General features: G+C 36.1%; 1 protein-coding gene across 4 annotated transcripts in view; it reads left to right on the forward strand.

Moving 5' to 3' along the window:
• ERBB4 (erb-b2 receptor tyrosine kinase 4) overlaps nt 1-12,035 on the forward strand; it is a 1,252,881-nt gene extending 1,240,846 nt beyond the window's left edge. For 2 of the 4 annotated variants that reach the window (XM_017343079.4, XM_008259104.5), the window contains exons 27-28: nt 119-416; nt 3,812-12,035. In XM_017343079.4, coding sequence (XP_017198568.1) covers nt 119-416; nt 3,812-4,257 — 744 coding nt within the window. In that variant the 3' untranslated portion in view covers nt 4,258-12,035. The remainder of the gene's footprint in view (nt 1-118; nt 417-3,811) is intronic. The other 2 variants (XM_051849159.3, XM_017343080.4) reach the window with 1 other exon arrangement.
• The last annotated feature ends 2,849 nt before the right edge of the window (nt 12,036-14,884 follow it).

Here is a 14,884-nt window from a genome sequence, read left to right on the forward strand (position 1 = left end):
ATTCACACTATGACTTCTCTGAAAGGCATGATGTGATATCCTTTTTGTTCTTAGCATTCACTCTGTACTAATTTTCCTAACAACAACTTCCCTCCAAATCTCTTTCTGCTATCACCAGAACCAGTTTGTGTACCGAGATGGGGGTTTCACTGCAGAACAAGGAGTTTCTGTGCCCTATAGAGCCACGACCAGCACAATCCCAGAAGCTCCAGTTGCTCAGGGTGCCACAGCTGAAATTTTTGATGATTCCTGTTGTAACGGCACCCTACGCAAGCCGGTGGCACCCCATATCCAAGAGGACAGCAGCACCCAGAGGTACAGTGCTGACCCCACTGTGTTTGCCCCAGAACGGAGCCCACGAGGAGAACTGGATGAAGAAGGTTACATGACTCCTATGAGAGACAAACCCAAACAAGGTACAAACTGAATGTTGAGAAATGATTGTTATTCAATATCCCCTCCCATCAAAATGGAACGGAAATTGGCAAGTAGTTCAACTGTGTGACATGTGTGACCCAAAAGAGATCAAGGCTCCTGCTTCTTACAATATGGTCTTGAATCTGCAGCTTCCACATTATTTGGGTGATTTTAAGAAATCAGAATTTCAGGGCCCACTTAGCAATTCTGGATTTTTAACAACATATTCGTGTGATGTGGATAAATAATGAAGCTTGAGAAGAACTAACTAAACATATCTGTATTAGGGTTTTTCAGCCAGGTAGCATGTCACAAAATTTTTAGAACCACTGGTTTAATAGATTACTGTGGAGATTGTAAAGGTTAGAATTGATGAACAAAAGTATCTGATTTTTTTAAATATTTTATTTATTTATTTGAGAGGTAGAGTTACAGACAGTGAGAGAGAGAAACAGAGAGAAAGGTCTTCCTCCCGTTGGTTCACTCCCCAGATGGCCGCAACGGCCAGAGCTGCACCAATCCGAAGCCAGGAGCCAGGTGCTTCTTCCCTGTCTCCTATGTGGGTGCAGAGGCCCAAGGACTTGGGCTATCTTCTACTGTTTTCCCAGGCCACAGCAGAGAGCTGGATCGGAAGAGGGGCAGCCGAGACTAGAACCGGTGCCCATATGGGATGCTGGCACCGCAGGCAGAGGATTAACCTACTGCACCACAGAGCCAGCCCCAGTTTTTTTGTTTTTTGTTTTTTTGTTTTTTTAAGATTTATTTATTTATTTGAAAGGCTGAGTTACAGAGAGAAAGAGGGGAAGAAGAGACAGAGAGAGCAAGTTTCCATCCATTGGTTCACTCCCCAAATTGCTGCAACAGCCAGAGCTGAAGTGATCCGAACCCAGGAGCCAGGAGCCAGGACTTTCTTCTGGGTCTCCCATGTGGATGCAGGGGCCCAAGCACTTGGACCATCTTCCACTGCTTTCCCAGGCACATTAGCAGGGAGCTGGATCTGAAGTGGTGCAACTGGAAACCATATGGGCTGCTGGCACAGCAGGCTGTGGCTTTACCCACTATGCCACAGCACTGGCCCTTGTCTGAAGCTTTTGATAACACCAATAAAAGATTTGGTTGATCCATTTAAATAGTGCCACTTGAATAATATAGTTTATTATGGGAAATTATGATTTCTTGTAAGACACATTTCAAAAATTAAAGATGTGACATTTATATACCTATATGTATACCTCCAAGTCTTGAAAATAACAGGTTGTGGTTTTTCAAGACACAACAATGACTTTGTAAAGTTAGAGTAGAATTGTTAAACATCCACATCAAATGATTCAAAAAATTTTTGGAGTGCCACAAGGTGCTTTCTTCCATGTTAATGGCATCATGAAATGGATAGGACAGATGAACAGATGATTGTTATTAGAAAACAATGACCATGGGGCCGGCGCTGTGGCATCATGGGTAAAGCTGTCACCTGCAGTGCCGGCAACCCATATGGGCACCGGTTCAAGACCTGGCTGCTTCACTTTCTATTCAGCTTTTTGCCATAGCCTGGAAAAGTAGTAGAGATGGTCCAAGTCCTTGGGCTCCTGAACCTGCATGGGAGATACAGAAGAATCTCCCGGCTCCTGGCTTCGGGTTGGCACAGCTCCAGCTATTGCAGCCATCTGGGGAGTGAACCAGTGTATGGAAGACCTCTTTCTCTCTGCCTCTCCTTCTCTCTCTGTGTAACTCTGACTTTAAAATAAAATAACTAAATGTTTTAAAAAAAGAAAGCAATGATCATGTCTGTCAGAGTCTTCAGTGGCAGCTTCAACATCTATTTTATGGCTCAGTATGGGTCCTTTTCTATGTGGTTATGTTCACTTATCAAATATAATTTAGAGATTCCCTAAATACATATTATAAATTCAAATAATCTGTCAAGATATAGAAAAGTTTTAATTTAATGATGAACTGTATCTTGGTGACACATATGTAGGTTTTCTGAAGATTTGGCAGATTGTCTTGAAAGCAGACTCCTCTCTGGAAAGATTGTCATTCAACCATAATGTTTTTTCTCCATATATAACCAGATGGTTACATAAGTTTACATGAGGACAATAGATGAGTAGATTGTATTCACAAAAGAAAATACAAGTTTACTATTTATAAAGCTATAAAAGTAAAGGTTGCACCTCATTTTTCACAAGATAGTCATTTGGGATCAATAGTGTTTTAGAAATTATTGAGCTTTCTTTAATTCATTTGTATATATTTATATGAATCTAGGATATTCATTATTGCCTTTCGACTTTCACAAATGATGCTTAATGATTAACTTTATCAAAATGCTTATATTCAGAGCTTGATTGAATTTTTGTCTTCTACATGTTGTTGGGCTAAGTATAGGGTTTAGAAAGTTTATTTCAGAATGATGGCATCTGAACAAAGACTTGTGCCATATCCATGTTCTGACTCAAAAATAGGAATAACTTAGTGTTTTGTGTATGCAGTAAAAGCAAGGACCAAAAAAGGATCTGCTACATCTGTGTGTATATGTTTATATGTCATCTATATTATATACATAGAGATGCAATTAAGCTTGAGGAGAGCAGCATTAATTATCATCATTTTTGTATTTTAGGCTAATACTTATTATACCAGATGGATTTAGTAGACTGAGCCATACAAAAATAGGCACTAAATGACTGGTTCAAGATACAAAACAGCTATTTAATATGATTCAAACTTAGTTTGCTATTTTTCCATTATGATTAAATATTGAAAATTATTTTTGTAATTATACTTTCTTATTAAGCAGTTTCATATATAAAATCCAGAGAGCCAACTAGAAAATATTAGATGTTTTCATTCATTTTTTTCTTTAGATACTCTTCTTCCTACATATAAAAGTTCAGTGGGATCCTTGTTACTTGTACAGACATTCACAGGAAACCATATAATCTGAAACAACTATTTCTTTACTTTATTTCTTCAGTGTGGTGTAGAGTTAAGCTATTAATCCTTTGTTTTACCATATGCTTTATAAGAATTCTGACTTCTCTACATTTTTCTAGCCTGATAGGTAATCTTATTTTCTAATATAAATTACTGACTTCTAGAAAAAAGAAGCATTAAAACAACTGGTCCCATATGTAGGAAAGACAATTAAGAAGAAAAGAAAAACAATCTGGGAGATAGGAATTCTGATCCTCACCTGGTTGTTGCCTTGCTTTGTTATTAACTTTGTTATTTCTGGTCCACGTAAACATTTTTAGTAATCCACAAATAGCTGTGAGAAACAAGTGTGCCACTTTCTTGTTCTCAACAAACAAGTTGACCTTTGTTTATAACCTTCATCTGACAAACGCTTTCCAGAGAATATATGTTAACTGTTATTTTTGTGTCCCTTCAGAATACCTGAATCCTGTGGAAGAGAATCCTTTTGTTTCTCGAAGAAAAAATGGAGAACTTCAAGCTTTGGATAATCCTGAGTATCACAAGGCTTCTAGTGGTCCACCCAAGGCAGAGGATGAGTACGTGAATGAGCCATTGTACCTCAACACATTTGCCAATGCCTTGGGGAATGCGGAGTACCTGAAGAACAACGTACTGTCTGTGCCAGAGAAGGCCAAGAAAGCATTTGACAACCCTGACTACTGGAACCACAGCCTGCCGCCTCGGAGCACCCTTCAGCACCCAGACTACCTGCAGGAGTACAGCACAAAATATTTTTATAAACAGAATGGACGGATCCGGCCCATTGTGGCAGAGAATCCTGAATACCTCTCTGAGTTCTCACTGAAGCCAGGCACTGTGCTGCCTCCTCCACCCTACAGACACCGGAATACTGTGGTATAAGCTCAGCTGTGTAGTTTTGAAGTGGAGAGACAAGCCCACTCCAGTTTCCACACCCCCTCTCTTGCTCTGGTGTCCTTCCTCCTATCCCTAAGGCCAGTAGTTCTGACACTTCCCTGTGGAAGACATAGAGATGCAATGATAGTTATGCGCTTATGTAACGTGAACATTAGAAGGAAGGGCTGAAAGAGGAAGATAGGTGGAACTTCACTGTTTCTTCATTTCTCTGCATGGGTTGGTAGCAGAATGGAACAGCTAGAAAAGGACCCGAACATGTGAGGCAGTACTGCCTGCTGCCAAACTAATTCTCAGCTCTTTTTTTCTTTCTTTTAATGTAGAGGGTTGAAACACCTGTACTATCTGTTCCTATCTGTAGGAACTGATGTATGCATAATCAACACCTCTGAAATCATAATAAAGTTTCCATCAGATCAAAAGGATAGCCCTTTCTAATATAACATACACTAGTAACCGAGATAGAGAATCCTATTTCTTTTGCCAACAGTCTCTATCTTAGGAAGTAAGAATGGCCAACCAGTTTTTAAGTCTCTATCAAAGTTTGAAGCAGTAATTATGTTTTAAAGCCTATTCTTTTAATTTTGTTTTTGCTTTGACGTGGTCCTAATATTAGTTTCTTTCCTATATTTGCCTTTAAGTTCTAACTGCAAGGATATTTACATCAAAGCTTTTTGACAGAATTTAAGTAAGAGATACTTAATGTGGTGAAATAGATACTATTTTAAATAGACAGTCTTCAAAATTAGGAGAGGAAACCAAGACATTAATCAAATGAAACAATAAATCAAGATTTCATGTTTGACACTATTGAATATATCCTCCTCTCATACTTTACATTCTTCGACATTTTCTTCTCCATAAAGTGACAGTACTTGGTAGGCAGTTGGTAGTCTTAAGAGTACAAGGGAAACTAGAGACAGTTCTTTGTGGTTCAAGAAAACTACTGAAACTTTTAGGGGTGGTCCAATGACGAAATCCATTGAACTGGAAGAAACACTGGATTGGGTATGTCTACCTGGAAGATACTCAGAAACGTAGTTTGCACTTAAGCTATAATTTTATTTGTTCTTTTTTCTGAACTCCATTTTGGATTTTGAATGAAGCAATATGAAAGCAACCAGCAAATTAACTAATATAAGTACATTTTTTAAAAAGAGCTAAGATAAAGGAAGATAATGAAAATGCCAAACCAAGCAAATTAGGACTTTGGACAGCATCCAGGAATTATGGTGAGAGAGCCAGGACATTATCTACATATGCTATCACATTTTCTCCGCAAGGAAATTTGTTCAGTTTGTATGCTCCATATGAAGAGATACAAGTATTGGCTTGAATTCCATGGAATTTCTAATATGAGACTCTATATTGAGTAGAAAGTAATTCTTTGCACATAAATTGATATAATAAAAACACAAACATTTGTGAGTATGGCGAGATCCTTGGGTCAAAAGTTGTAAATAAACATAAAAAATCTTCTCATGTAATTATTTTATTATCCAACATACTATTTGATACTTAATATAATAACTCTTTCTTCACACACTGCATTCTATTTCTAGAACAATCTTAATTATGTTTTCATTTTGAAAGAATGATACATGATTAACCTACTTAACCTACTGAATTAAGATGAGTGCTAGGAACAGATGACAGGGATGAGTCTTCAGGAAAAAGAGGGCTCAAATCCCTAAATAGGAAAATTAGATGTGTCTCTCTTTTCTAAGAAATTCTGCCCAAGTCGTTTAGATTTTTGTTTAAATAGCCCTTCCTAATATTTAAGCATTGGTACCAAAAAGTTAGGGCCAATAGCTTAAAAGAAATCAGTTAGAATAAATATCTTCATCAGTAAAGCAGGCAGCATTTAGACAAAAAAAAAAAAAGTAAATCTATGTTTCTGCTTATTTTGGAAAAGTGAACGCATACATTCATTCATCCAATCTCATTTATTTCACTTCTTTTCATTTACCATCTACCAAAAGTGCAGTATTATGTGTGCTATGCCCGATAAATGGAATATTATCCCTAACTTCAAACAGGAGGTTCAAAATTTTACAGCCCAGGATATTTATTGGGAATGACATCTTAATTTTTTCATGGATTCGAGGAATCATATTACATGAACTATTTTGTAATAAACTATCATAAATTCAGTTTCTTAGTGAGACATCCCCTGTGAACTCATTTGGAACATGAATTAAAAATCCTTCAAATTACTGAAATTGACAAACAGGATAGTTTTGATGTTATTATCCAAACACAAGCTGGTCTAGAAAGATATTGCATGCTAGCTAATCAGCCTATCTGGATTCTAATTTCAGCATTAAATCAACAGCAGATGATGGTCTTTGGCTTAGAACCTGGAAGTCTTTGGAGTTGATCTCTTCTTAAAATGTGAGAAGTGAAGCAAATTGAGAGAGGGCAGTACAGCAGAAGACCAGGGACTGAGATCCCTTCTAGTGCGGCTCTAACACAAACTCCCTAGGGCTAAAGATGTGAAATGATTTGGGGACCACAATCTTGTTGCTCAGAGCTCTCCCATCCATTAAGAGAGGTCTTCATGGAAATGGGACCTCATGCAAGTACTTGTGAAGAATTTAACATAAGCCTCTTTACTAGATAAATCTGTACCAACTCATCGTGACAACACCCTTTTCGTATCCTATACCTCGACATTTCATTCTGATTTGCAATATTCCTGTGGTTTCTACTGGGATATAAAAAGCAGAATCACTTATTTTAGAGAAGGAAAGAAAATGAACTTTTTATTGTTAAAGTAATAGGAAATTCTTTCTCCCAAGAACACAAGACTCTTATATGTCAAGTAATCTCCCATTAATACCTTGGGGTAGATGCAAATATAATTCAAAATGACCAAAAATTCTACACAATAGCACCACTCTACTATTCCTTTCAAGTGATTTCTTTAGTAAATAATTTGTTTGAGCTGTTTAAGGGTTTCTTTGTCCCCTCACCCCCAGGAAAACATAATTGGAGTATATAAAAGGGAGACAGAAAGAACTTCATCTGTTCTAGACAATGACTGATTTAAACCAATAAAGACAAAATGGCAGTGAAAGCCTGAAAAGTGTTTTGGAATGTCAGATTCCAATGTCCAGTTGTATCCATGGAAATATGCAGAATAAATTATGTAAATTTAAGAAAATTTTATATTAAAATTACACTGGCCAATTTCATAAATTACCAAGTGTGTTGATTATACATGTCTTGGGAAATCCTATTTCCATGTGTGGAAAATCTTTAGAGTTAAATGATTGCATAAAGTAGTTCTTAAACAGATGAGACAAAGTATCCTCTTAGACAGGTGATATCCAGAACCACAAAATATCAGTACCATGGTGAGGTGTTTAGTCCACTGAGCAACTCTTTGTCTTCTGAATAACATTAGTAGCACAAATTAGAATAAGATTCCTTTCTCCAGTAGTATTCTTGAAATAGCATGAACAACAATGCAGAAAGTCAAATTCCGTGAAATTTTACAAACTAAAAATAGATTCCTTTATCATAGCTCATGAAGAATGACTGAGCTATCTGTAATTTGAGAGAAGTAGAGTTCTATTAAGTGTTATAATGTATGTGTTAAAACCTTCTAAAGGAAGGGAATGACATGACAATTGTGCATATTTCCTATGCTAAGGAAAGATCAGTAAAAAGACCATCAGGTTCTGCTAGTAGATAAAGGTGAAGGGATGATCAATGTGCTTTTTGAAGTGTCAGAATGAAAAGGAAATTAAAATTGTTTAAGCCTGACAAGAAAGAATGTATATACAAGTTTTTCTAGAGCTACCTAACCTTTATTTCAAAACTTAAATTATTCATCCATCTATAATTGTTAATTATTTAGCTAGTTTATGTAGTTCATAAGGTAATAGAAAAAGTGATCATGAAAGCATGTATATATCTGGACAGAACCATGATAATGCTGTAAGATGTAGTTTTAGGTTTTCAGATGTTAAATGATTTTGATATTATTAAATAGATCAGACTAGAAAACTAACTACAAAGTATAATGTAACAAAATAAGATGTGGGATATAGAGATGTAAGGTGGACTTTTCATACTAAAAAAATAAGTTTGCCATTTAAAATTGTCATTTGTTAGATTTAGCTGTAAGTAGGCATGAATGGTGCCACTTGTGAAAACTTGCTTTAAAGCATTACAATTTTTTTTCATGCTTCCATTCCTTTATCTCTTTTAAAATGTATTAAGTGGAAAGTGAAGTTTAATTTTAATTTGCAAACACCACCTTGTAGAGTTTAACAAGCAAATAGGTTACATATGACTTTAAGTAAGAAGTCTTCAAAATGAAGTAAAGGAAATGTAAATGTTCTATTACCTTATGGAGAGACAGCATGAGTGGTGTCATTTAGTTAATGAACAAATAAATTTAATTTGTGACATGTCCTTTCTTTTCTTTTCCCACTATGGCCATAAGAGAATGACCCTCTTGTTTCATCCAAAAACAAAGAATTAGTTAATTAGTTAACAGTTTTCTGATAAATAAATAAATGCTTATCTAAGCATTTCAAGCTACTTTATTGCCATTCTTTTGGTTCTAGTTATTAGGCTGATGATTTATTATGGGACAAATGAGAAGTCCAGGTGTATAAGTTTCCGATTGTTAAAAAGTCAGATAAACTCACTTCTACTGAGCAAAGAATCCTGCTCTGCCTCTCTTTGTGTTCATGGACTTTGGTGTATGTCACTTCAAATGACAGCCTTGTACCCATGTAAACACATAAAGGTAGATTGGGGTCTCCTGGTTACCATTTACTTAAGAACAAATGTCAGTATACAGATATATTCCAGGCATAACTTTGAAAGATTATCATCAGTGGAGACCTTCTTAGTACTGATTTTACAACAGGGCCAGCTCTTATATTTCTGGGTAGAATTAATATATTTTTAATGCCTTTGCAATGGAGTTCTGTCTGCAATTCCAAACCCAACACTGTTGTGGACACTTTCAGGCCAGGAACCCTTGTGTTTGAATGAGTGAATATTACTTATCACCATGGGCTGTTTTCTTCCTTTCATTGAAAGAAAAGTCTCTCTAAAATAATAGAAATTTCAGACACTCTGTTCAAGTAGATTTAATAGAGGTGCAAAACTGTAGTTTGTGTCCGTTTGCAGACCCCCACCTCACCTCATTCCTGGATAGGTGGTACTTTGTGCAGAAGAAAATGCTCCTGAGTCATGGGCTGAAAAGACTCTAAGCCCCAGCTTAATGGAGTTATTCTCATGCTTTTCCTTTTAAAATATTCAACAGTCAGCTTTCCAAGTGTGTGATCCCTGGTTAGGGATCACAGAAAAATCCATTCTCTCTAGACTTTAGAAGAAAACAGCATCCCTACTATTTTCCCATTAGCACAACTGGCCCAGTTCTCTTCACTTTCTACAACCCTGGTTCAAAGTGTCCCTCCTAATGCTGTTCTGCTCTTAAGCCATAGTGGATCATTGAGGTCCCACACCCTACTTTTTGAAATACTGACAGCCTTTGCCCTCAATTGTCTGATTTTTCCATTGAAAACCCTAGCAATTTGGACGTTGTTTAAAGTATTTCTCAAATAAATTACTGTACAGAGGATATCTTACAACATTTTATGTTTTTCAGTGAAAATTGATGCAATGTTTTTCTCTGTAGGAATTTGAAATGAGTTAGCTGTGTGATCAATCTTGAAACTCACATGTATGTATGTGTATACATAACTTAGGTAGAGCTTAGATTTAGTTTCTCCATAAAAACTATACATATAACTGAGATGTTATTTTACCAGAAATTTAACTTATTTACTTTATTTGTCATATTTTATTTCTGATCACAAATGTTTTACAGCTGCTGTGATTTCTTTTTTCCAAATGAAGGGTCTTATGATCATAAAGTTAAAGGGTATTCAGCTTTGAGAACCACCTGCAACTCTTTTTTGGACTGTTCATACATGTAACAAATATGTAATGAGTGCAATTTCACTATAATGAATATCCATGCTATCTAATAGAATGGTTCTTTCTCTACTTTTGCTCTTTAAGGACATTTGTTCTTTTAACGCTCTAGTGAGTTTTCCCCATATATAAATATAGGAAAACACAGTTTCATACCTGTAGGCAATAGTCTAACTTGTCCAAACCACTTTGCCTTTACTGCTATTTTTACCCCTAACACGTAGATTTGTGCCCCAGGCCTGTAGGCCTTTTGAAAGAAACAAATCATACCTCCTCTAAGTTGATATAAACCTGGTTTTCAAGTCTCATTTCCAGATTTGTTTTTAAGTTAGTGGGGGTTTTACCTTTTCCCTTAATGTGAGAGTCATTTTCCTGTATATTTCTGGATCTCTCAGGGGTTGGGAGGGGGGAGTGAGGGGACTACAAGAGTAGCACTCCAAGAACCCTTTTGGAATTACTTCAGTAATCAACTATGAGAGTTATTTTCTAAATGTAGATATGTAATCTGTTCTTTTAAAGTAAGGTACTTTGAAATATGTAGCATAAACTGGTACTGCTGTTAATGGGTCGATTATTAACTGAGCAGCTGTGCAAGGGCAGCTAACTTTGAATGCACATCTCAGTGGCTGGTGTGTCTTCATCTCATTTTATGAGCACCAGGGATTGCATTGCTGCATGTTGAAATTGCATTTCCACATGGTAGGACTGGTTCATCTCTCTTTTGAGCATCAATAGAAAAGATCAACTGAAAATGAGGTCAACATGCAAGACAATTCATAGCACAAAAATCTAAGTCGCTTTAAATCTTCTCTCAAACACTCATCTCATGCACACATCAAAGTGGTTTACTAAGATCAGCTTGGTTGATAAAGGGGGACACTTTACCAAAAAGGCAGAGGCTTAAGGTGTTATATACATTTGTATTCGTTTCCTTTTTTTCTTGTGAACGGAAAACATGCCTTCTCTCCTATGAAGTCTCTTCAAAGGACAGGGGTGCAAGAATACCTTTGTGGTAAGCCATCAATGTTTCATTTAAACCCCAGCATTCAAAGTTAGCTGCCTTTTTGAAATAAACAAACAAAAAATACTACTGTATGTTTGAAAAATGTGAATAGTATTTTTATAGCTTGTTAAAGACATGGCTAGTTGCATTTGTAAATAAGGATAATGTTGCTTTGATTTTCTTTCTGGGGCATCTTTATTTGGAACATAATTGTCTTTAGGGTTGATTTGTATATAAGTAATCGGCTTGTGATTGTTTCTTTTTTGGTTGGAAGTTATCATTTTGACATTACTTGTGATTCTGTGTTTAGCGCTATTGTGACGTGTTCAACCTCTGCACTCGCTTACACAATAGGATATGCCAATTGTGTGTGGTGTGATATTATTTTAATTTTTTTTCTATTTTATCTATGAAGGATTATGCACTTAACACATACTAACTTTTTTAATGTTAGGTATATTTTTAGTATAATTTCCCTTATTCTTTCTTCTCCTACAACCCTTCACCCTAATCTCCTTCCTTCCCTGAATTTCTGTTTTTATTTGAGAATGAGGGAAAAACAGTATTTTAAATTTATGTAATTAGGCTTTTCGGCTAGTTCTCAAGGATCCTCTTTTGGCTCTTGGGAAATAATTGTACCTGTACAAGGCATTTACAGAATGCGAACTGCTTTGCCTCATTCCGTACTGATCATCCCAGCTGAACAATTTGAAAACTGTTCTGCCTTTTTGTTACATGAATCTGTCAGAAATATATTTTTAATTTAATATAAATGAAATTCAATAAAATATGAAACAAATGTTGTCTTCTGTGTCAGAAAATTTTTATGAGAAAAAAATCCAATTGGGGAGGAGAAAATTTTTCTGTATTTAATAACATGAAAATTTGAAAATGAGATTATTTTTGCCTATCTTTATAAATCTCGTTAGTTATTCCTCAGAACCTTTTGCTTGTTTGGGGTATCATACTTTTTGTGTGTGTTGTCCATCTAACACATATGCCTATTGATCTGTATAGACCTACTCATCTATTCAGATATGTTTATTTAACTGTGGTTAGTTTGTTTCTTAGGGAATTAAAAATAAAATGTTTTAGGTTGTTTCCCAGTGACATTAATGTTTTTATGATTTCTTTCTGCCCTCATTGCAGTTTTACAATTGTTGCTGGCAGGTCTTTGGCTACAAAGAATCTGAAATTTTAGCATCAAACTTGCAGTGGTGGTGGGGAAGGAGAGCTTAAATAGTGATTAGGTGACTTATGACTTAAGGCACAGGGCTGTGATAGAATGATTTCTGAGACATTGGTGACACACGAAAAGATCTTCTAACAACGTTGCCTTATTGCAAATTTTCTGCTTTAAAAATTGCTTATTACTCCTCCATGCATCCAAAGTTTAAGAATATTAATACTGCAATAACGTCTCACAAGAGTTTCTATTATTCTTTCAAATTGTCATAGCTATTTGATTACATATGATGTAAACTGCATCAGCAGTTTTTTTATATAATATATTGGGATAAGTTCTCTTAAAGTAGTTCAGTTATGGGCCATTAATAAAGTATTTATAACACTCCCTGCTATTTTGTGGTATGCACAGCAACCTTTGGATATTTTGATCCCTTCATCTAAAATCACTATCATGTCATAGTGTTCAGAGTGAAATACATCAAGACACTGTGCATGTTTTGCCATTGACAGACTGAGGAAGAGGGAGAAACAACTTTTGTTTCCAATGAATTAAGGTACAGATGACATATCCAGTGGTACCATGCCAGTTCATAGCAGGTGTAATACTTTCTAGTAACACATCTCAGTTCTTAACCATGTGGACACTTGTGGTTCATTTGTCTCACTATATCCCTTTAAGATAAATGTTATTGGTATATTCCTGCATGTAAATCTACGAAAATAAGACTAAAATAAGAAATCTAGAGCCATGCAACCATTCGAATTCATTACATTCTTGGGTCCATCTTCTGACTTAACATTCTTTCTTGCCCGTACTCTTTCTCCCTCTGCTACAGAGGAACTTCATTCTGATAGGAACATACTTGAAGCTGGCACATGAACTCTTCATTAACAACTTGACAACTGTTCTTTGAATACAACTAAAAACTTTACTCCACCTCCTGAAGCTGACAGCAATTTATTAATAATGGAGAATTAGGTTCCTTTCATTCTAAGGGGTAAAGAGATTTTTTCAGATGGCTATCTGGAGACATTACTCATTGTGTCCCTTCCCCAATACTATCAATCTACTTGGTAAAGGCGCCACTTTCCACCTAGATATGTTGGAAAGTAATGAACATAACTAGATCTCTGGCAATGTCATTACCTATATTAAAGTTGATAGAGGTAAAACTTCCCACAAGATATCCAATTTATAAATTAGTTGGGAAGATTTTAGTTTTGCTTAAGCTTTATTTATTTGAGAGGCAGTGGCAACAACAGACAGAGAAAGATCATCCATCTGCTGGTTCACCCCCACTCCAAATGCCCACAAGTGTTGGGGGAGTAGCAAGCAGAAGCCACAAGCCTGAGCTCCTTCCAGACTCCCATGTGTGTGGCAGGGCCCCACGTACTTGGACCATTCTCAGCTCTGTTTCCATGTGCATTAGCACAAAGCTGGATCAGAAGCAGGGCAGCCAGGATCTGAGCCAGCACTCCAATATGGGATGCCAGTATCCAAGTGGTGGCTTAACCCCTGCACCACAATGTCCATTTCAGTTTTCTAGGGCTTAATACATGTTAAATGATCACTGTAAAGTTTTTCTGAAACACAGAAAAAGATCAGATTCTGGCCCAGTATCAAAACTCAAGATGATGATAAATAGGGGGAAAGTCATGGAGAAACTGTGAGACATATGCAGGCATATATTGGAGAAATGAGGCTAAAATGAGTGTAAAAAGTTAGCCTCCAACTGTTCTTTTATGTTTTTACTCTACATTCCTGAATTCACAATTGTTTAATTTTGAAACCACTGTAAGGACAAAAGTATGTGCATATGTATGTGTAAACACACACACACATACATATGTAGACTAAAACAAATGTATTATTCAACATACTTAAAGATAGATTCATATATTGCAAAACTTAATACCAAATTTCTATTTTCAAGCACATTCCATCACAAGATATATATCATACAACAAGTTGTACTCATAAAACTGTAGATTGAGCAGGTGCATAGTTAACTAATTTTATGTCCCTCCAAAGTATTATCAAGCTTCATGATAAACCATGGGGAAAAAAGCCACTAGACAACCATCTTAAGATTAGAAAGAGAAGACCGTCACCAAGATAACAATTTTAAAGCTATAAACAGAATAATTCACCACAAGACAGCAGTCAGGAGACTGTAAACAAAATGTTTCACAGGAGGTATGAGTATATTGGAATACTTGTACTTGCAAGTTATCCATCGATTTTTTAAGAGAAAAATACCCATGTTGCAAACTACTTGACCTGTTTCTACTGACTTGTCTTTCAGTCAAGTAGAGTCCTACAAAATAATGTAATCAAAGATATCTGCTTGTTTTAGAAAACACAATACTTCCAAGTTTAAAGACATTTTTGGTTACCTGCCACAGATTCCTACTGCAAGATGCATGTGTATACAATAAAATATCCTGAAAACCAAGCTT

Source organism: Oryctolagus cuniculus, chromosome 3 (genome assembly GCF_051225735.1).
Source record: "Oryctolagus cuniculus isolate XC-2025 breed Fujian yellow rabbit chromosome 3, ASM5122573v1, whole genome shotgun sequence".
Taxonomy (NCBI): domain Eukaryota; kingdom Metazoa; phylum Chordata; class Mammalia; order Lagomorpha; family Leporidae; genus Oryctolagus; species Oryctolagus cuniculus.